Source organism: Hylobates moloch, unplaced genomic scaffold (assembly GCF_009828535.3).
Source record: "Hylobates moloch isolate HMO894 unplaced genomic scaffold, HMol_V3 SCAFFOLD_9, whole genome shotgun sequence".
In the NCBI taxonomy this organism is placed as follows: Eukaryota; Metazoa; Chordata; class Mammalia; order Primates; family Hylobatidae; genus Hylobates; species Hylobates moloch.
Window position 1 is genome coordinate 25,499,069 of NW_026652284.1, and position 22,588 is coordinate 25,521,656.

Consider the following 22,588-nt stretch of genomic DNA (forward strand, 5'->3'; position numbering starts at 1 on the left):
GGGAAGGCATCTAGGCAGGACCCCTTGCCCCAAATATTAACTGCTCTCCTTGTCATCAAGGGACTGGCAATTCTCCCATAAAAGACTCCTTTGGATGTGAAAGGCTTTTTATTTATTTATTTGAGATGAAGTCCCACTCTGTTGCCCAGGCTGGAGTGTAGTGGTGCAATCTCAGCTCACTGCAGCCTCCACCTCCCAGGTTCAAGCGATTCTTGTACCCTAGCCTCCCGAGTAGCTGAGACTAGGGGCGCACGCCACCATGTCTGGCTAATTTTTGTATTTTTAGTAGTGATGGGGTTTCACCATGTTGGCCAGGATGGTCTTGAACTCCTGACTTCAGGTGATCCACCCGCCTTGGCCTAAGTGCTGGGATTACAGGTGCAGGCCACCGCACCTGGCCCGTGAAAGGCTTTTTGTCCTTAAGCTTCAAGAGCACCCTCTAAGCTCCCACACGTCCTGGGGCTGAGGGGCAGCTCAGGGGGAGCACCTGAAACTGCTCCCAGCCCTATGATCTAGGAGGGAACTAGTTGACTAGTCCTGAGCAGAACTTCCAGGAAATGGTACCAGGTTGCCCTGGCCACCGGACAGCCAGCAGGGGGCAGTGAGGAACTGATGGAGGCAGCAAGTAGGGAGGGCGGCTCCTGAGGAATGTGTGAGGGCTGCCTGCGATTATGGGTTCCTGTAATCATGTGCTGGTTTGTGTCCTTGTGCAAACGACAGGGATCTGTGCACGATATGTGCACCGGTCCTCGTGTGCCCACTCACGTGTCTCTGTGAAGCCCCAGCCCATACCTATAGGGAATCCACTTTCTTCTTAGGTAGCCAAAGGTGCAGGCACTTCCTGCTCTAAAGGTCTGGGATAGCCAGGCCCTCAGCCAAGCTCACTTGATTTCAAAGCAAGAGCAAAAATGCTTTGCTGCCCTTATAGAACTGGGCACCAGGGAGTGGGGCAGGTAAGAATGGAAACCTTTAACAGGCTCCCTACAACGTTAAAGCCCTCAATGATTTTGGATGGAGACTCTTCAGCTGTTTCAGTTGCATGGTAAACACAGCATTGGGCTCTGGCTAGAGAGAGGCCTGTGTTTGAACCACGTTCTATTCCTGGCCAGCTATGTGATCTTAGGCAACTGTGAATCTGTTTCTCTTTCTCTCCTGTGTAAAATGGGGGACCCTTGCCTCTTAAGAATGAAATAAAAGATATGCAGTCTTTGGCAGGTAGTGGGCGCTCAATAAATGCTTATTCTTCTCAGGATCAGCCCAAGGAGGTGAGGCGACTTGCACAGGGTCACAGCAGGGCCAGAATTCAAGCTCAGGCCTCTTGCTTCCCAGAGCCACATTCCTTCCCTCCAATTCCCTAGCAAGGGCGGGTCCCGAACCACCATTTTGTCTTCTGCCAGGGCGGGCGTCTGGCTGCCTGTCAGTCACCGGCCTTGGGAAGCCAAGTGCTGACTAAACACGGGCCTGAGCAGGCGGGTAGAGCAAAGGGGCTCTGCAAGGGTGAACTGGCTCCGCGGCCCCCTTCTCTGCACCACCACCTCCAGCGATGAGCTCAGAGCGGCTGGCGCAGCAGTTGCTGACAATTCAAAACTTCTGCCCCCTCTCCTGGGACGCCAGTGGGTGACTCTCTCTCCGAACAGCAGGCGTGACCCACAGTCACCAACTCTGCTCCCGCCCCTCTGCCGGAGGCCACTACACTGTGTCTGCTGGGCCCGTAACTGGGTGTCTGCTCATAAATTACCCCCAGGGACAGTTACCCACAGCAGCTGTGCTCGGAACAACCGTTGCTTCCTGGGTAGGTCATTTTTTGGGTCAGAATACAAACCCAGCCCCCTCGCCTTCCTCAGGCAGGAGAAGGGGCGTGCAGCAGCCTGAACCTTTGATCGGATTCCACTGTAAATCGTTCTATTTAAGGTAAGTTGCTTGGGTCTGAGAGGCAGACAAGATGCCGGCCAGATGTTGGGCGCAGCATCAGCATTCAGCCTGTGCTCCTCTCCTGCCTGATGCGAACAGTTGCAGCAGATTGTCTCCTGAGGCCCCAGCACACCCCCTTTCTCACGGTGAGAAGGGGACTGGGTATCTGGGCCTGCAGGTCCTCCAACCTGGGTCTCCTCCTAAACTGAAATGGTTTCCAGCCTTCTCCACCTTCTGCACACGGTGCGCTTTCCGCACCCAAAAGCCTCCTGCCCTTTAGGCCCACCCACACGGGAGCCCCTCCTGAGCTCTGGCCACCACCTGTGGCTATTAGTGTCACTTCCTTCTAATCTCGTCCCATTAAAACAATACCACAAACACCAAAGGTGGCTGAGTGGCTACAAAGACTTTATCAAATTATTTAAAATGTTGGCATTTAAGTATTCATGTGTATACAGTTACATGGAACCTTCAGGTCAGTGGGGCACAAATGTGGTATACACACGATGAGCCTGGCAGGGAAGCAAATGAGACCAGGCTTGGAGCTACAGGGATTTAAAAAAATTGGATGTCTTTCTGAGGGTCTGAGAAGAATAGGGCAGAAGCGGAAAGGGTCACTTTAGGGGTCTGGCTTAACCCACCGCCTAGATCTCCAACTGAAGAGCTCCTTTCCCATCCTCAGGGAAAGAGTGCCTGTTTTCAAACGGCATCCCTACTACACATACACCCCTTCCCTAAAATCTTGATGTGGCAAACACACCCAAGAACCCACTGGAACACGTCCTTATAAATATGTTTGTATCAGAGAAAACAAGGCACTTTGGGAGCATTATGGCTTACCCTACTACATGTACATCATTCTAGACGGAAAGTAAAAACTGGTTAGTTCCTCAAGTGAATTAACTGAATAAACTTAATACAGTAACAAAATTGTTCCCTAACCCACACTGAGGCACGGTTACAGTGAACACGGCAGGAGGCACAGAATGAGGCACATCTCTGCGCAACACCTGGTCCCAGGTCAGCTGGACCCCAGCAGGGCTCAAAGCCTGATGCCCCCAGGAAGGCTGACATCTCTCACGAGCAAAGCCCCCTGGCCTTGGAGCACTGGCTCCCTCCCTCCCCATGCCCTGAGGTCAGGTGAGGGGCCGCAGTGGGAGGCAGTCCTAGAGCAGAGCTGGGACACGGTGGGAATGCTTAAGCAGGGTCACCAAAGCCACAGAGACCTCAATCTGTCCAAGCTGGCGCTGCAGAGTCAGAGGATCGGCGCCACGGGAAGAGATTTCACATTAGCCCTGACAACACCGCCTCGGCTCTGCAGTGACATTGGCCAGGGTCGTTTCTGAGGGCGCTCGAGCTTCCACTGGAGGCGAGCTGGAGCCTGGGCCAGCTGCTCTGAGCCTCCAAGGGCTGGCTGAGCCTGCACCCTCCCCCTCCCCCGGGCTGCTCCTTTGGAATGTACCCATCTCACAACCAAGGCAAAGCCACAAGTCGCTTCTGACACTATTGGAAGCTGGGCCCCAGGGCCACAGGAATGGGGGCAGGTCCCCTGGGCGGGGTGAACCAGGAAGGGAGGAGGCTCCTTGGCTTCAGCGCTTAGCAGTCCTTATGGGCCATTGTTCCATACTCTCACTAGCTTAGGCCCAGATTAAATAATCGCTAAACTTTGCATTCTACATTACGTGAGTCCAAAAACAGGATTACCTGCATTGGGTCCTTTATCATCTTAAAGGGCTCTGGGTCTAAAGAAGCCTTTTTTTTTTTTTTTTTTGGTGCATATGCATAAGTGGAGCCCAGAGGGCCTCTCGGCTCACTGGGTCCCCGGCCCCCCGAGCTGAGGAGGCTTCGCAAGGCCGGCTGCTACAAAGTGCCGAGCTTGGCTGCATAGATTTTAATGAGAGCGTCAGACAGAGCTGTGCTGTTGCTCTCCGGGACTTGCAGATCATTACCAAACCAGCTGTAGGATGAGAACACAGCACATCGAAACCCTAGGAGGTCACTGAGCTAATGATCTAATCCTACCTTCCGCAGGCAGTGCCCCTCCCCACCTCCTCCTGCCCCCAGCCCTTTCCACGATGGACTCAGTCCATTCCAGAAGCCAGGCCAACACCGCCCCCTTCAAGGTCAGAGCAGAAAGACAGTGAATGGCTCTAGCTCTCCCTTTTCCGGAAAGGAGGATGGGGGTAATTCAGTCAAAGCCATTAGGCCCAAACCCTGGCCTGGCCAGGCCCCAGGTCTCCTATTTGGGAGAACCACTGCCCTGTGCCTGCCTCTCCAGCTACTGCTGGGCTGCGGCCCAGGCGCCTTCAACGGCCATTTTAGGGTTCTGATGAAAGCACCTTCGGCTTCTAAGGTGCAGGCTGGGAAACAAGGTGGGGGCCCACATAGCCTGGTGTCTCAGCATGGAGCTTAGTGCCAAGTCCTGTGCCAGAGACACCAGATCTGGAGAGAGGGAAGAGGGCACACTTGGGAGTGGCCACAGCAAGAGGGCATGCTGGCCCCTACAGGCTCAGTCCCCACACCCTGAGTTCCAGGAAAGAAGGCAGAGAAGCGGCCAGCAAGGGCAGAGGCAGAACCCATGACTATACACTCTCTCCTCAAGCCGGAGGGCTTTACGAGGGCTTTGGCAATTACTACAACCATTTGCTGTGCTGGGTAGGGACAGATCCTGTTTCTCTTTGTTTCAGGGCTCTGAAAGCTGGAGAAGCCAGCAGAAGCCGATTTCAGCATAAGAGGCTACACAATAGTTAGGGCAGAAGAAAAGAAACCTCACTGTTGGCTAGAGCTGAGCAGTTTTTTCTGAATAATAGCACCTGTGTATTAGCTCTGGGAAAAGCAGGGAGGGAGGGAGCTTCACCATGTGCAGTGAGGGGAGCTGGAACAGGACCTGGAGCCCCTCTGCCTTTCAGCCTGCTTCACGGCTGCCAGGCCCCCCCAGGCAGGTACCAGCATGGCTGCCAGCCTGAGGGACTGAAGTTTCCACAGTTGGCAGAATCTTTGTTTAAATTGGGGAAATAAAAGGGGGAGGAGTTGCAGAGGAATTGAAAACAGCACCTGTCAAAGCTGCCTATCCCCCTTCCTTCTCTCACTACTTCTGGTCCCCCAGAGGGGTTGGTCCCAAGGCTATGTGGTTGGCTGGTGACAGAAAAGGGGCAACAAAGAATGACAAGAGAGGCTATGAAGGTCTGAGCAGCACTGACAGGGCTGGCACAGACCCTGAGCCCTCCTACTGAGACCTCAACCTATGGTGAGGTCTGGAGTAGCAATACAGCCGAGAAAGCTCTGCCCGGACTCCAGCAGGTGCCCATTCTTTGGTCCCAGAAAGCACAGGTGACTTGGAATCAGGAACTCTGGGCTCTAGCTATGTCACTATCCAATTGTGTGACCTTGAGCAAGTCACTTCCCATCTCTAGGCCTCACCATCCTTAAAGGGTGGGACCCACGGGGCTCCACTGTTCTTCCAGTCCTGCAGCTCCAAGTCTTCAGGCTTTGCTCCTGACAGCCAGAAGAGGCCCCTGTCCTCATGTGTCAGGGACAGTTTGGTCATGGATACTAGAGATTAAAACTGGGGTGTGTTGCCTGAAGGCAACTAGAGGTGGTGGTGCATCCTGAACACCATACTCACCAAAGGGATCCTGGGAGGGAGACAACACCACCAGCCTACAGAAAGGCATCATTTTTGGGCAGAGGAGGTGAGACATTCTTTAGAGGCTTGATGCCTCCTGGAATAAAGGGCATCCCAGGCATAGAGATTGCTTAGCAAAAGGCAGGCCAACCCTGCTGATTAGGGCAGAGGGTGAGGCAGTCTGGCCATTGGAGCCTTCGGCCTACTCTGCCCTTTCAGTGCACAGGAAAGGGGCCAGCTGTGTCCATTCAGGCCACTCCCCCTGTTTTAGAACCAGAAGGTGGCTGGCATTCGAAGTGGCTGAGGGCACGGGTTTTAGAAGGCTGTAGTTGAATATGGCTCCTAAGGGAAGGCCCCATCTCCAAGGGAAACCCGATCAAAGGCATCTGCTTTGGGATTTCGCCTTCCTTTCAATATGCAACAGGCACTGGAAGGAAAGAGGGAACATCCCAGCTACTGAACCTCAAGAGCCCCACAGCGCCTGAAAAGGGGGAGAGGAAATACATGTTGACTTGGAGGAAGCACTTGGATGTATCTTTGGTTGCTTCAGGGAAAGCTTTGGCCCCTTAAAATTACTTTTTTCCTCCCTTGTCTCCCCTACGGGTCTGTTGGGGTTGGCATCAAAGAAGGCAGGTAGGAAGGAAAGAAAAAGAAGGGGGCAGCAGGCAGAAAGAGTTAATCGGACCAGTCGTCCTCATCAAATTCAGAGGAGTCATCTTCTGAGTCACTGTACTCAACAGCAATGCGACGAGACAAGATGGTGGCCACATCATTGCCCACAACATCCCGCTTCTCTTGTTCCCGCTGCTCCTCAACCCTGCGCAGCTGAAAACCTGGTGGCAAAGAGACAGAAGGGTGAGGAAGGCATGTCCTCAGCCTTGGAATCCATCTGGAACTGGGTAAGAGGGAGTGACCACCAATGGGTAAGGGGTATTGGAAAGGATATGAAATTGATGGTCCCGATGCCACACGTATGTCTGAAAAGCAGCCTGCTGTCCTTTCTGGTTTACACACTTTCAGGCTGGTGAGGACTTCTCATGAGGCTTTGAAGTGGGGAGCAGCCACCACACTCCATCTAGCAGACCCTGAGCCTGCCCAATTCCATCAATTATAATGGGGCTCAGCTGCCACAGACTGTCCTCTCTAGATTAGAAGTTTTGTGAGGATCACCAACAGAACAAACCACGATAACCCCTTGGGACCAGACCTGGCCCCTGATAGAATAAATGCTCCAATGTTCCAGGAGGGTGAGACGATGAAGGGGGAGGGGAGGGGAGGGGAGGGAAGAGGAGAAAAGAGGAGATAAAAGAAAATGGGAGAAAAAAGGAGTGAGAAAGAGGGCAGGGGGCAAGGAAGGAAGACATGAAGGGCAGAGCAGTGGAGAAGGTTGGGGGGTTGCTGAGTCCAGTTGAACACGGACCCACTAGGACAGTGATTCTTGTTTTTTTTCGAAGGCACAAAACCCTTCGGAGAAACTGATGAAAAATGGGGATCCTTCCCCAAGAAAAAAAATGCATGCAAACACACATAAGCATACATTTTCAAGGATTTCAAAGATCCCAGCTTAAGAATCTTTCACTTTAAACCAAGGTGGAAAGAAATTTAAATCTCCATATTTTCAGGGTGAAGCCTTTTCTCAGGCTGCTCCCAGACCTAATGTCCCAATCTCTCCCCACCCAGTGAAAGCCATTTCCTGGGAAGGGCACAGGGATCCCCTCACCCATCCCCCAACCAGTCATCCCAGCTTCAGAAAGACAAGGCTCCACAGTCCCAGACCCACCACTGAAATTTACCTTGACGGATGGCTGAAAGCAGGTCGCTACGGGCATCGCTCACTGCAGGCAAGGAGGACTTGGGCTTGGTGGTGTCAGAAAGCGGTGGTGGTACAGCAGGCTGGCCATCTGCACCAGTGAAAGGGGGAGGAGGGGGCCCCGGAGGAGGAGGAGGAGGGGGAGGAGGAGGTGCGCCTCCTGTTGGCTGGGACAAGGGAGGTGGTGGCAGAGTTGGGTAGTCAGCTGCTGGTGGTGGAGGAGGAGGTGGAGGGGCAGCAAAATCAGGGTGAGGTGGGAAAGATGGGGGTGAGGGTGGTGGAGGCGTCCCTGGAGACCCAAATCCTACAGGTGGTGGGGGAGGTGGGATGCCTATCATTGGAGGCGGAGGTGGCGGAGGGGCAGGTGGTGGAGCAAACCCGGGTTTGGGGCCTGGTGGAGAGCCTAGAGGAGGAGCTGGTGGTGGATGGCTTGGGCTGACCACACTGGATCTTTTGGGTCCAGCCAAACCAGATCCTCTTTGGTTGTCCGCTGGGTAACTAAAAGGCCAAAGAAAAAAAGACTCACCATCACCCTTAGAATGCAAACACCTACCTACAGTTAGCCTTGTCTACAAGCCGAGGTTTATCTTGGTTGACTATACCATTTCATTTTCACTTAAACAGAAAGAAAAGCCTACAGATGGTCAGAACAGACCAATAATGAAATAAGCAGCCTTGTAAGGTAATGAGCTTCCCACCAGTAGAGGAGGATAGACAGATTGAGTAAAACTACCTGCAAGAAGTGGACTTGAGATTCCTCTATCAGGTATGGGCTAGCTGAGACATCTCTCAGGCCCCCTCTGCCTTTCCACCTGTAAGGGGAAGGCACCCTCCCTCCCCTTCTCTAAGAAGGATGGTCCATGGCAGTTGCTAGTTTAATCCTGGAGCCAGTTTAAGGGTGCATGCAAGAAAGAACTGGAATAAAAATTCAAACAGCACCTACACACTAGGCTCTGGTTCTCAGGCTATTACCATTCACCAGCATTGGAGAGGGCAGGAAACCCAAGCCAGGCTGACCACACCTGAGTAGGATATAGATTTAGGTGAATGCATCTTCAGTGCTCATGTGGGGAAATCTTGAGAGAGAATGAATCTCAATCTGAGAATCTGCAGAGATGGGAAATGAATGTGCCACCAGACTCCTGATCCAGGCCTGAGAGAGGATTAAGGCTACACCTCTCCCGGGATCAGATTTGCTCAGCTGCAGCTGCAAGGTCTCAGGCCATGTGTGAAGCTGAAGGTTTTCTTTTTCCACCTTTGTATCTACCCTGCAGTAACAGCTACTCCTTAGAAAAGCAGCCATTTTGGAATTTTCCACAGACCTTCCAGCCTTAGCTGCATCTGACAGGGCCACCAGCAGGAAGTGATTTGGGAGGCAGAAGGAGATTTGGGATTAATGGTTTCTAGGGCCAAGAAGAACGAGGGGAGAGAAGGAGGACAGCACAGCTTTAGGTCTCCATCCAAGGGGTCCTCAACATACTCAATCTCTAATGAAGCAGCATCCAAGGAGAAAAGTGCACCTTTCAAAGCATCAGAAAGGACAAAAGTAACGGAGAAAACAGTGCAATCTGAACAATTCTCAGATCTCTTTTCAGTCATTACTGCCTAACACTTCCAAGGTACACCTCTGCCAGGGACACAGACAAATATCAAAATGGATGAATTTGGAGTTTCATCCCCCTTTTCCCTTTGTTTCATTGTTTCTGGAGATTTGACACAGCAGTGAAACTAACCAGAAGCACTAAGAGAGGAAGTGACTCTATGCTAGGTTCCTAGCTGGGCAAGGTAACTGCTAGCTATATCATGGACAGCAGATTGTACCACTTCATTTCATGATTAGTTAAAGTTAAGAAAAAGGCTGGGCATGGTGGCCCATGCCTGTAATCCCAGCACTTTGGGAGGCTGAGGCGGGCGGATCACAAGGTCAGGAGATCGAGACCATCCTGGCTAACATGGTGAAGCCCCGTCTCTACTAAAAATACAAAGATTAGCTGGGCGTGGTGGCAGGTGCCTGTAGTCCCAGCTACTCGGGAGACTAAGGCAAGAGAATGGCGTGAGCCGGGAGGCGGAGCTTGCAGTGAGCCGAGATCACGCCACTGCACTCCAGCCTGGGTGAGAGTGAGACTCCGTCTCAAAAAATAAATAAATAAATAAATAAAATAAAGTTAAGGAAAAAACAAGACAGAAGCTGGTGATTTCTATTTGTTTGGGTATAGGCAAAACAGGAGTAGTTAAGAATATAGATTCTGGAGTCCAACTGACCAATCACGGCTCTGCCCTTACTGGCTGTGACCTTTGGGTCATTTCATTGACCCCTCTGTGCCTCACAGTTTACTCATTATAACATGGGGATAATAACACTACCTACCTCAAAAGAGGACTTCTATGAGAATTAAGCAACATATACATACAGTGTTAATTATTTATATTATCTAGACAGTCTTGAAGTTATTTTAGTGGTCTTGACCTAGGGTTTTAACTCTTTTTTTTTTTTTTCTTTTTCTTTTTTTTTTTTTTGGTCTCGCTCTGTCACTCAGGCTAGAGTGTAGCGGCATGATCATGGCTCACTGCAGCCTTAACCTCCGAGGCTCAAGAGATCCTCCCACCTCAGTCTCCTGAGTAGATGGGACGACAGGCGTTTGCCACCATGCTTGGCTAATTTTTTTGATTTTTAGTAGGGATGAGGTCTTGCTATGTTACCCAGACTGGTCTTGAACTTTTGGCCTCAAGAGATCCTCCCACCTTGGCCTCCCAAAGAGCTGGGATTACAGGTGTGAGCCACTGCTCCTGGTCCATTCTTTTGTTCTCAAGTGTATAACTACCAGTAGTGGATGGAGTAGGTACCACCATTTACCTGAATTCTGCTGGTGGAGGAGGCAAGTTGTCCTCGGAGAAGGAAGGAGAAGGTGAAGAAGCAGAGTCTGACTGTGGTGGTGGCGGATAGCTACTTGCATCCACGTTTTCAACACAGCCAATGCTGCCATTCTGGTACACCAAAGTGGGTGGATACCTGACAATGAACCGAATGCCAAAAACTGTCATTTCAAGAGCCTGAGTGGGTTTTTTCTTCTTAAAAGGTACTACAAAAATGCATTTGATACAAAAGCTATTAGGGAGAAGTAAAATAGGTATATTTCCCACATGTTTTCTGTTACACTGAAATTTTATTTTAAGACTAAATATTCTATTGTCAAATATATCCCAGATATTATTGTTTGTAGTAACAGGATTCAACCCAGATTATCAAAACCATGCTGTTCCTTGCTCAGTGTTGGCCTTGTCAAACCCAGCAGTTCTTTTAAATTCTCTTCCCAGTGTCAGGTGCAGATATACCTGAATCCCAAAGTCTGTCCTGTGGTAAAGGGTGAAGCCAAGTCTCAGAGGCTAGTGAGCTGCAAACACATGACTGGCACACAGCCTGATTTTGAGGTCGGCAAGCCTCTGGAGAGCTCGAAGGCCAAGGAGGCATTGGATTGCAAAATCAAGCTGAGGATGAATGCAGGGTGCTATGCAGTAGTAAATGTGGTCTTTCTGCCAGGTCTCTTATCAAATAGAATGAGCTGACGATTAAAGTAGGGTGCTTGGGCTTGCCTCATGAAAACCTGTCCCTCAGTGCACTGGGCCTTGGGTGAATTTGTTCTGGGTGAACAACAACAAAACTTCAAACAAGCACAAACACACCAAGCATCAGCTAGCAAAATCTGGCCTGCTCTGCTCCACCTCCCCCTCTTTCCACCATTGTTGGGGTCTAAAGAACTCATCTAAAACAGACCCCAGGGAGAACAGAGTTGGAGAAAACTAACTGAATCAAAAGATGCTCTGATGTGGAAAATCACCAAGGCCTGGAGCCCCGGAGCCTTGGCACATCTCTTTATAGGTTCACCAACAGGCATATCCAGATAGACTAACCATGAAGCCTCAACTCCAAACCGCCTGGACAACAGGAAAATGGGAGGCAAATCCTCATCTTCCTACTCCACAAAAAGAAGACACACATGGGTAGCTGGCATTCTGAACACATAAGCTTCTGGCCTTAGAGTCACTGAACCTATGACAAGTGCCTGTCTGAACAGGATTGGTCCATGGAACAAAATGTCCCCCTTTACTGGGAGGTGAAGGTAATGAAGGTACCCTCAGGGCTGATTTCCCAGTAGAGAAAAAGGTTCATTTTTTCCTTTCACCATCTTCATCACTCTTTAAAGCAGATCTCTTAATCCACGAAGAACAAGTGTCAGAAGTGTCAAGATTTTTAAAAGTCAAGATTTTCATGGTAGAGTTATTTCTAAAAGCAAGAACAACTCAACTCTTTCTTTTTATCATTCCTAGACACCCAGCATGGGCTGGCATGGTTCTCTGACAGCCATGATGCAATGTATTTAGAGAAAAAACCAGGGCGACATTCATGCCAAGCAGTCATGGTGACTTGGCTTTGAATGTCAACCAGGTCAGACACCAGGATAAGCATCAAACCAAGCTTTAAAACCATCTTTTTCCCCCTTTAAACCTCCAGTGTGATTTGGTATTGGGAAATGGGGTCAGACTGACACCTCTTATTTCTCCACAGAGATATATAGCCTCAATACTGGCCAAGCAACCTTTCCCACACTGTCTATGAGGTCTGCATTCAGTCCCTTGGCTAGCTTCTCTCCCAAGACTGACAAAGGCTGACTGAAAAGTTGCTTTGGTGATGTGAACAGCTTTCTTGCCTAGCCCTCCCCTGCCCTGAGAGTGAAATGCCCAGTTCTTAGGCATGACCTTCAAATCGTGCTCTGGAGGCAAAGGATTCCCAAGACCACTTTTCTTCCCTTTCCAGTCTTTCCTCTGGGGCCCTTAGATGTGTATCTCGCAGAGTAAGGGCACTAGGAGCCATGGGCTTTCTTTTCCAGACCACTCCAATCACCTCATTTAAATTGCTGAATCTCTTGATTCATTTAGCAAATTTTCATCACCAGATGGATGCACTTTAAAGTAGCTGATTAACAGTGGTATTGATCTAAGCCACAGAGACAGACTTCAGGGGGTGTGAAAGGTGTCACACTAGAGCTGTCAGACTGTTGTCCCCAGCCCCTTGAAAGAATGCTACCAACAGTACAAAGGCATTACCTACCCAGAAGTCCCCAGCTTTTCTTTGGACTCCACAAATTCTTGCCCCATCTTCATTTTCTCCCACTCTTCCTTACGTGTCTTGATTTTCCGTGGGTTTACATTCCCTCGATTTGGATTATCTTTCTTTTCTTTCTATAATGAAAAGGAACAGGAAGGTCTCTGTAGAACATTTTCCAAGTTCTTCATTAAAATTCTACCCATCTTCAAGGATGCATATCTAAGAGATGATTTGCCTGGACCACATACAATGACTACAGAACTTACAGAATTACTGGGTTTGAAGTGACCCAGAGGCCATCTAATCCAAACCATCCCTGGGTGAAACATCTGCTCAATCCCACACTCAAATGCCTCCAGCAACGGGAACCCCACTTCCTCTTTGGATAACTCATTCACATTTTTGAAAAGCTCTAATTGCTAGAAGTTAGTAAACAGCTATTTATTATTTGCTCGGCCCCAAAGGTCAGTCAAGAGAGATGAGATGTAATGAGACCTGAAGTTATCTGGGGCATATATAAGGAAATAGTTTAAACAAAACAAAACAAAACAAAAATCAATGAAGAATTTTTCTGCCTGTGCAGCTGCTCTTGCCCCTGGCACTCTCTTGGGCCTCCTGGCAGCCATGCTAATGGGACTGAGGTTGCAACTGGTAGGTCACATACATACCAGGAAGAGTCTATGGGGAGGGAGAATCTCCAAAACCTACACATATCCCCCCAGCCTAGCCCCGCCCAGCCAGTAGCGAAGGCATTAAACTGCTCCTGTTGCAAATCAAACACTGCAGAACCTTGCGCTGCTCTCTGGGAAATGAGCTGCAAAACTGGCGGAGAAGGGACTAGCCTAGCTTGAGTGTCCAGCAGAGTCAGGTGCAAATTGCAAGAGAAATAAATGGTGAATAGAAAAGTCAATTTCTAAAACTCAGCCTGAATATACTCAATTGTTAATGGCACTGGGGGGAACAAACACATTTTTGGTATGATTTATACTTTCATCTTGGTTGCGCTTGGTGTGGACACATTTTTTTAAGAGTTTCACCTGGCATCCAAGCAAGCAGCCACTCGAAATGATTACTTCACATAACACTGGCTTCCTTTTTATCCCCCTCCACAGTCGTGCCTACTGATGTGGAGAACAGAGGCCCCTTTCCCCTCACCCTATGCTTTCTCTTCTCTTTCATGATATCCTTGGTGTCCTGCAGCATCTTCTCCTTCCAAAGATCAAAGAAGTACGAAGGGTCTGTGTAGAATTTGAGCGCCTCTTTTCCATCGTCCCTGGGATAGAAATGAAGACAAGTAGCTGTCAGTAGACAGATGAGCTCCCAACCAAATCCAATATTCCAAACACCTACCAGTTGGCAGTTTTTACACCAAGGAATCAAGAAGTCATTTGAATCGACTGCATACCTCCTCTCCCATACCAGCATTTCAATGCCCCCGAATGGCACCTCTCTACTTATCAGACTTTTTACGAACCTTAGCCTTACTTTCAATTCCTGGTAGATGAATTTGCATTGTCAGGGCAAGTATAGGTGACAGCAGCAGGGATCCTGATTACTTCTAATGATCTGCATGGCCACAGAGATCTCCCTGAGGATATTCGGATATCCTGGTACATCAGAGGGGATTTCTACCACTGGTTCCTCTTTTCCCACCAGTTCCCCCAGGACTCTCTAGGAAGCATCGGTAGCTTCCCACCCACCGGAAACCTGTGTACGCATGTGGGGGTTCATGTGTATGCATATGCACACATATATACACGAAAAGTGTGTGTTTATAGCTGTTATTTCTCTGCACACACAGAAAACCAACCACAGCACTCCACCTTCTTGCTCCCTTCTAGAACAGCTCGGCATCCACATACACCCCAACCACAAGAGGGCTCCAGTGAGAAAAGACGGCCAGCTGTTGTAAGACCACAAGGTTTAATCACCAGCTTCTAATTAATGGCTGTGCCAGTGGGACAGGGTAAACTACTGAGTGTCCATATAAGGGCTATCTGCCAGACTCAGTGGTCCTAGTTGGAATCTTGCATTTTGGCATGGATAAGGTCCTCTCACTATCCAGAAAGGATGTGCTTAGGAGTGAACACTTATCTTAACATTATTCTGAACTACAAAGAACTGGAAAGGCAATTCTATTTCCTGCCCTCTAATCCTATCACAACACAGAAAGCACTTCCAAATCAAACATTAATAATTTCTATATTAAACCTTCTCCTGAGTTAGATACACCGCTGCTCATTTCTGTTAGGCCAAGTTCAGATAACTGAGAGGCCATGCTAATTCTGACACTGTATGCTAAAAAGAAAAATACCATTAACTGAAGAATAAAATTCTCCTAATATCATTTGTTTATCCAATCCCACCACACAAACCCTATGTCATACTCCCTACAATATTATCAGTTGTATGACCCCTTTCTGCCCCACAACCCCTCTGCCCAAACCCAACAAGACTCAATAATGGAGGCTGCAGAGTCAAACCTCTGTCCTGCTATGCTGGACCCTTTGAAAGCCAAGGGGAAAACATAATTTTACACAGTAAAATGAAGGACAGATGCCATGTACTTTATATCTGTGTGAGAAGGCTCCCTGAATCCGACTGGTGTCCTTGAATTTCACATGGGTACACACACACACACACTCTACCTTGCAGTGTACACGTCTGATAGAAGACATCCGCCTCCAGCTATCTGTAATTACTTTTTACCTGCTCCAAAGATAGGTATGGATGTAAGCAAGATAAATATTCGCCTTCTGCCCCTCTTCAGTGGTTTTTTGCAGGATGACAAAACTACCAAACCACCAGGGCTTTAAGTTGTCTATAAGGCTACCTTCTTTTTCAAGTCCAGGCACAGCAGAGTAGGTCCTTTCAGAAGGAAATGTCCAAAGGATGTTCAAAACAAAGTGAACGATGCTCATTTGGAAGAATGCGAATTACTCCTTAAGCTTTGGAAAGACCCCTCTGGGCCCAGAGCAGCCAGTCCAAGAGGCTGGCCCCACTAACACACCCAAACATCTGGTAATCTAGTGGTTTCCAAGTAAGTGGGAGCCCTGCTAGAATGGTGCCCCTGGGATCCATGCTGTAGGACCGCCTTGTAACAAAGTCCTTTTGGTTCTATAATAACTAAATTCCTTGGATGGAATCCAAGATGGACCTGGCTTATATGAAATTAAACTCTGTAGCATGCAATGGTTATAGTAAACTTTCAATATGTATTATATTCACTATGAATTTCAGAAACCAAACAATAATAAGTGACAAGTGTTTATGGGGTAAATTTTAGTTTCTGCTGCCACAGAAACTACCACAACTTTAGGGTAGGCAGTAAGCTTTTAGATACAATCCTGTGATGGAAACAACCGCTTCAGATAAAAAGACAATCTAGTGTTATTAAACCATAGGTTGAAAAAGGGAGGAGCTAGCCAGCCATTACCTGTAAGGGGTAAGATTGTTGAGAGGGGGAGGAGTATCACAGGTATTGTATGTTTCTAAGACAGGCACTGGGAGAGAGTTTCTGTCAAAAAGCTTCTGGTCTTGAATGGTGGAGCTTCTGAAGGCTTTTCGGGTGTTGATTCCTTGCAGTGACACTGAGAGAAGATGGAAGGCGTTAGAAAATGGACGACAGGCTATTTGAGCAAACACTGAGTCACACCAGTTGGAGAGGCCTCAGCTGCTGCACTTCTTGGCTGCGGCTGTCTGCAGCCAGGCTTTTTTTTCCCTCCCCCTCTGGGGAAGCCCCACAAGGCTGTCAGCAGCCCAGTCGTTTCACGACTGAACAAAATGAGGCAACACAAAGGTTTACTATGTGGCCAGATCTAGCAGGCCTCTCCTTAGGAGGAATGAATCTTCCAAGTACTTTTATGGTAGCAAAATATGATTGAGGGAGGGGAAATTTGAGAAAGAAGGAATTGGGGGAATGGGAGAAAGGAGAGCATGGGGGTGTGGTGGAGCTAAAAAGGTTCTTTCCGGCACTCAGGCTTGTGTCATTTCAAAGCAGAACTCTATAGGTCTCTGTGATTTCTCCCCTCATTTTTTTTTTTTTTTTAAATAAATCCAGGAAAAAAAATTCTACCAAACTACTCAGCAGAGCCTGCAAATGCTGAGCTCAGCTTTCTTACCTTCTTCTTCCTTGGGATCCAGCTGAGTGACTTTAACTTGTAGTCGGTCGACCCTCTCAGCAAGGGAGCTTACCCGAGAGGCAAAGGTATTTGCCTGAGTAAAGAGCTCTCCAAAAATGTCCTCTGCATATTTACCTGGAAAGAGCAAAGAAACCAAGTCACTAGTGCATAGAAGTAACGTAAATGGTCACAAAAACTGGCTACTAAAGATCGTGTTCCCTAACCCCCAAACGCATACATATACACACACATACCCTAAGACGGTTTGGGCTATATGCAGATGACAGAGAAATACTCTTCATAGTTTAGGAAGTCTGCATATGTTCTATAACTAATAAGAGTGTTCTTGACAGACGTGCACAGTCATGAGACTCAAAACAGGCTGAATAAAACTGAAAGGTGTAATGTAAAAAATTAAGCCTGGAAGAAAAGATAATATTTCTACACATTTCCAGCCTGGGCAACATGGGGAAACCCCATCTCTACTAAAAATACAAAAATTAGGCAGGTGTGCTGGCAGGCACCTCTAATCCCAGCTACTGGGGAGGCTGAGGCAGGAGAATAGCTTGAACTCGGGAGGTAGAGGTTGCAGTGAGCCGAGACCGAGCCACTGCACCCCATCCTGGGAGATGGAGCGAGACTCCAAATAAAATAAACTCTACACATTTGCCTATAGCCCTTAGCCTCTTGCTGTTCTGTAAAAGTACCTTATAAAATGGTTCTGAAAAAGAGATTAGGAGTTCAGAGGACGTTCTAGGTATCTAAAATTAACATGAAAAATAGGAAATCAGTTCCTCAATGGAGCCTTGAAAATACAGTGAACAACTATGATTAGTTGTGTTATCTTTGAGGGGCCCTGAGCTTATCAACAAGCCATAGCAGAGATATACAACTTCTTTTAAGAGGTGGGAAGGTTACTTTATGTTTTATAACTTATAATTTTTTTTCTTTTTTTTGGAGACAGAGTCTCCCTCTGTCGCCCAGGCTGCAGTACAGTGGCGTGATCTCGGCTCACTGCAACCTCCATCTCCTGGGCTCAAGCGATTCTCATGTATTAGCCTCCTGAGTAACTGGGATTACAGATGCGCACCACCATGCCAAGATAATTTTTGTATTTTTGGTAGAGATGGGGATTTGCCAGGTTGCCCAGGCTGGTCTCAAACTCCTGGCCTCAAGTGATCCGCCCACCTTGGCCTCCCAAAGTGCTGGGATTACAGGTGTTCTAGTCACCATGCCCGGCTTGTAACCTATAACTTTCAAAGTCTGCTCTAGGTTACAGTCCTTCAAATCTACATCTCAGGAACCAAGTGAAAAGCTGAAACTTTCAAGCCCTCTCTGAAAAACAACATACCAGCAGTCTCTTTCCACAATGTCTTGTTTTTTAGAAAAAGAAAAGTTCCGTACTTTCAACCCTGGAATGCAAGGAGAATTTGCAGCCAAAGAAACATAACAGCAATTTGACACTACCTCTATATTGTCATTCCAAGCCACAGGAACATTCTTACTAGGAATGAAAAGTGGTGCATACGAATGAATATACCATCTGAGCTTTTTTTTTGAGACAGAGTCTTGCTCTATCCCCCAGGTGGAGTGGTGAAGTGCAGTGGCATGCAATCTCGGCTCACTGTAGCCTCTGCCTCCTGGGTTCAAGTGATTCTCCTGCCTCAGCCACCCAAGTAGCTGGGATTACAGGTGCCTGCCACAACGTCTGGCTCATTTTTTGTATTTTTAGTAGAGACGGGGTTTCATCATGTTGGCCAGGCTGGTCTTGAACTCCTGACCTCAGGTGATCTGCCCACCTCAGCCTCCCAAAGTACTGGGATTACACGCATGAGCCACTGCACCCGGGCCTACCATATGAGCTTCTTGCAAGGTGAAGGCAGGCATAAGAGACTGTGCCCAATCAAACGATAATTTTTTTTTGAGAACTATTTGAAGTAGGCTCTAATTTTTAGCTTCAAAACTACATTTATGCTTAGTCCATATTTGAGGGGGAAAAAAATAGCCTGAAAGGCCAAAACCGCACCTTCAGGGTGAACTGCAGCGCACCTTCCCGGTACAACCTGAAGAGTGGGGACAAGACCAATCAACTGCATATTTTGAATTGCTGGTAAATTTAAGTCAATAAAGACTTCTAATCAAGGAAGAAGCAAGTCCTTGCATACTGATCGTCTGTGACCTAAACAACTATGGGAAGCTCCTGAGCTCAAAGAACTCAAATCGGCTGATAAGCATTTCTACTCTGCAGGTTGAGGATTTTATTTGATCCCTGTTCATAATATGGCTAAGTTCCTATGAAAACCATACTGTATCATGCTTGTCTAGGTAATGGAAAATTGTGTTTGGAAGGCTAAAACAGAGAAATATGCAACATTATGTGTGGAAAATAAACCAAGCTCAAAAATACCTGTTAAAAATAAAAGAAGGCTAGGCGCGGTGGCTCACGCCTGTAATCCCATCACTTTGGGAGGCCAAGGTGGGCAGATCACTTGAGGCCAGAAGTTCGAGACCAGCATGAGCAATATGGCAAAACCCTGCCTCTACTAAAATTACAAAAAAAATTAGGCCAGGCGTGGTGGCTCATGCCTGTAATCCCAGCACTTTGGGAGGCCGAGGTAGGTGGATCACCGAAGGTCAGGAGTTTGAGACCAGCCTGGCCAACATGGTGAAACCCCATCTCTACTAATAATACAAAAATGAACTGGGCATGGTGGCAGGCGCCTGTAATCCCAGCTACTCAGGAGGCTGAGGCAGAAGAATTGCTTGAACCTGGGAGGCAGAGGTTGCAGTGAGCCAAAATCGTGCCATTGCACTCTAGCCTAGGTGAGACAGCGAGACTCCAACTCAAAAAAAAAAAATTAGCTGGGCGTGGTGGTACACACCTGTAATCCCAGCTACTCAGGAGGTTGAGGCATGAGAATCACTTGAACTTGGGAGGCAGAGGTTGCAGTGAGCCCAGATCATGCCACTGTACTCCAGCCTATCTCAAAAATAGTAATAATAAGGCTGAGCGCAGTGGCTCATGCTTGTAATCCCAGCACTTTCGGAGGCTGAGGCGGGCGGATCACGAGGTCAGGAGATCGAGACCACGGTGAAATCCCGCCTCTACTAAAAATACAAAAAAAATTAGCCGGGCGTGGTGGCGGGCGCCTGTAGTCCCAGCTACTCGGAGAGGCTAAGGCAGAAGAATGGCGTGAACCCGGAAGGCGGAGCTTGCAGTGAGCCGAGATTGCACCACTGCACTCCAGCCTGGGCGACAGAGCGAGACTCCATCTCAAAAAAAAAAAAAAAAAAGTAATAATAAATAAAATGAAATAAAAGAAAAGAAAAAAGAAAAATATCTATTAACCATCCAGCTATTCTGGAGGGGAAAAAAAAAACCAATCAACTTAACACCAAGAGTCACCAAGAGTACCTAGGATTTCCTGCTCCTTAAGTGAAGGGGGTAGTCATAGTAGAAGCAGAGGCTCGGTGTGGCACAGTGGTTTTCAAGATAAAATCTTACACAGAACCTCAACATATAAAACTGGTAACAATAAGATCTCTATTTTAAGAGGAAGTGAGGTGGTGTGAAGGCTTCCCCACTGTCTCATCACCTCAGGCCCGAGGCAGACTTAGAACTATACTGAGACATGGAAGGAGCAGTTGACTTCAAATCAGACAATCTGGGCTGGGCGCAGTGGCTCATGCCTGTAATCCCAGCACTTTGGGAGGCCGAGGCGGGTGGATCACAAGGTCAGGAGATCAAGACCATCCTGGCTAACATGGTGAAACCCCGTCTCTACTAAAAATACAAAAAATTAGTCAGGCGTGTTGGTGGGCGCCTGTAGTCCCAGCTACTCAGGAGGCTGAGGCAGGAGAATTGCATGAACCCAGGAGGCGGAGCTTGCAGTGAGCCGAGATCGTGCCACTGCACTCCAGCCTGGGTGACAGAGCGAGACTCCGTCTCGAAAAAAAAAAAAAAGAAAATTTGAATCAAAGTCTCAGCTCTTTCTATTTATACTCGTGTACTCATCAGCAAGTCACAATCTCCCAGCCTTAGTTTCCTCATCTGTAAAGTGGGGATAATATCTACCCCATCAAGTTACCATAAGGATTAAGTGAGCTAAAAATGTGAGTTGTTACAATGAGATTCTTCCTTATACTCCTCAACCACATTACATGACTGAAGAGTGTAAATACCTAAGGCCAGACACGGTGGCTCATGCCTATAATCCCAACGCTTTGGGAGGCCGAGGCGGGTGGATCACTGAAGGCCAGGAGTTTGAGACCAGCCTGGCCAACATGATGAAACCCTGTCTCTACTAAAAATATAAAATTTAGCCAGGCATGGTGGCACACCATCTTGTAATCCCAGCTACTCAGGAGGCTGATACATGAGAATCGCTTGAGCCCAAGAGGCAAAGGTTGCAGTGAGCCGAGATCATACCACTTCACTTCAGCCTGGGCAACCGAGTGAGACGGAGTCTCAAAAAAAAAAAAAAAAAGAAAAGAAAAAAGAAAAAAAGCGTTAATTCTAAATACCCTAAGTTTTTGTTTTTCAAATTTTTTTTTTTATTTTTTAGACAGAGGCTTGCTCTGTTGTCCAGGCTGGAGTGCAATGGCACAATCTCAGCTCACTGCAACCTCTGCCTCCTGGATTCAAGAGATTCTCCTGCCTCAGCCTCCCAAGTAGAAGTACAGGCGCACGCCCAGCTAATTTTTGTATTTTTAACAGAGAAAGGGTTTCACCATGTTGGCCAGGCTGGTCTCGAACTCCCAACCTCAAGTGATCCGCCTTGGCCTCCTCAAGTGCTGGGATTACAGGCATGAGCCACTGTGCCCAGCCTAAACACCCTAAATTTTAAGCTTAGAGGAAAATTTTAAATATAATTCCAATCAGTAATTTGATAGTATCTATTCTTCAAGTGCTAAAAATTACTCCAACTTCTGAAAACAGAAGTGTGATACTGAACTAGGGAAAACCAAAGTGTCTTGTTCAGAGTTAAATTTCACTCATTCAGATTACCAAGACAGACCCAATATCCATCATTATCCAACATTCATAACAGATACCACATTTTGCAAAAGATTCTAGGAAGCAGTCTTCAATTTTGTTTTTTCCTTAGCAGAACGCTTCAAATGAAATGTTACATGGAAGTAGAACAGGTAAAACTGATTTTTAAAAATGTGAAGCTGCTCTTATTGAAGTCTGAGTGGGAGTCTTGGAGCTCCCCAATGGCACGCCCCACCCCCTCACCCACACTGCAGTCAGTTAGAAACCCAACATCTAGCTTGATTTCCTAATGACCCAAGTGGGGGTTCCATTCTCCTGAGTGGCCACAATACTGATACAAAGTGCTGGCTGGCTGTGCCTATATTTCCTAAGATACAGCAACCGAATATGGGAAATGCCAATCTCACTGTTCTGAGAAAAAATAAGAATTCTGGATGTGCTGTCACAGAGCAATCTATGGCTGTGGAATTTTTAGTTTTATGCTTTATCCATTCCATAATCAGACTTTCACTACTAAATTGAGAAGTTCCACCCAGGTACAATGCACATGAGGCCAAGGTCATGAGCCTGAAGCACATATGAACCCTTCCCTGCACTCCTCTCAGCTAGATGAAATCCCAGTCATCTTTCAAGGTCCCATTCAAATGTAACCTCTTCTGTGAAGTCTTCCTTGACCCTGCCTATCCCTACCTGTGCCCCCACTACCCACAGAAAGTATTCTTTCCATTCCTACATTCTTTGTGCATCAATAGCACGGAATAGTGGGAAATATATAGGCGTGAATTATTCGACATTTACTGAGTTTCTACTGGGTGACAGGTACTATACACGGTAGACACTGGGGTTCAAGGACAAACAACACATGATTTCTACCTTCAACAATTTTTTTTTTTTTTGGTTGCCCAGGCTGGAGTGCAGCAGCGCTATCTCAGCTCACTGCAGTCTTGACCTTCTGGGCTCAAGCAATCTTCCTACCCCAGCCTTCCACCTCAGCCTTCCAAATAGCTGGAAGTACAGGCAC

At 47.7% G+C, this 22,588-nt stretch overlaps 1 protein-coding gene across 5 annotated transcripts in view; it reads right to left on the reverse strand.

The window, feature by feature from the left end:
- Positions 1–2,298: 2,298 nt before the first annotated feature.
- Positions 2,299–22,588, reverse strand: part of WASF2 (WASP family member 2) — a 118,593-nt gene continuing 98,303 nt past the window's right edge. For all 5 annotated transcript variants that reach the window (XM_058444007.1, XM_032759459.2, XM_058444005.1 and 2 more), the window contains 7 exons: positions 16,572–16,706; positions 15,887–16,040; positions 13,606–13,723; positions 12,454–12,584; positions 10,201–10,356; positions 7,330–7,844; positions 2,299–6,369 (listed from right to left, as the gene is read on the reverse strand). In XM_058444007.1, the coding sequence (XP_058299990.1) occupies positions 6,212–6,369; positions 7,330–7,844; positions 10,201–10,356; positions 12,454–12,584; positions 13,606–13,723; positions 15,887–16,040; positions 16,572–16,706 (1,367 nt within the window). In that variant the 3' untranslated portion in view covers positions 2,299–6,211. The remainder of the gene's footprint in view (positions 6,370–7,329; positions 7,845–10,200; positions 10,357–12,453; positions 12,585–13,605; positions 13,724–15,886; positions 16,041–16,571; positions 16,707–22,588) is intronic.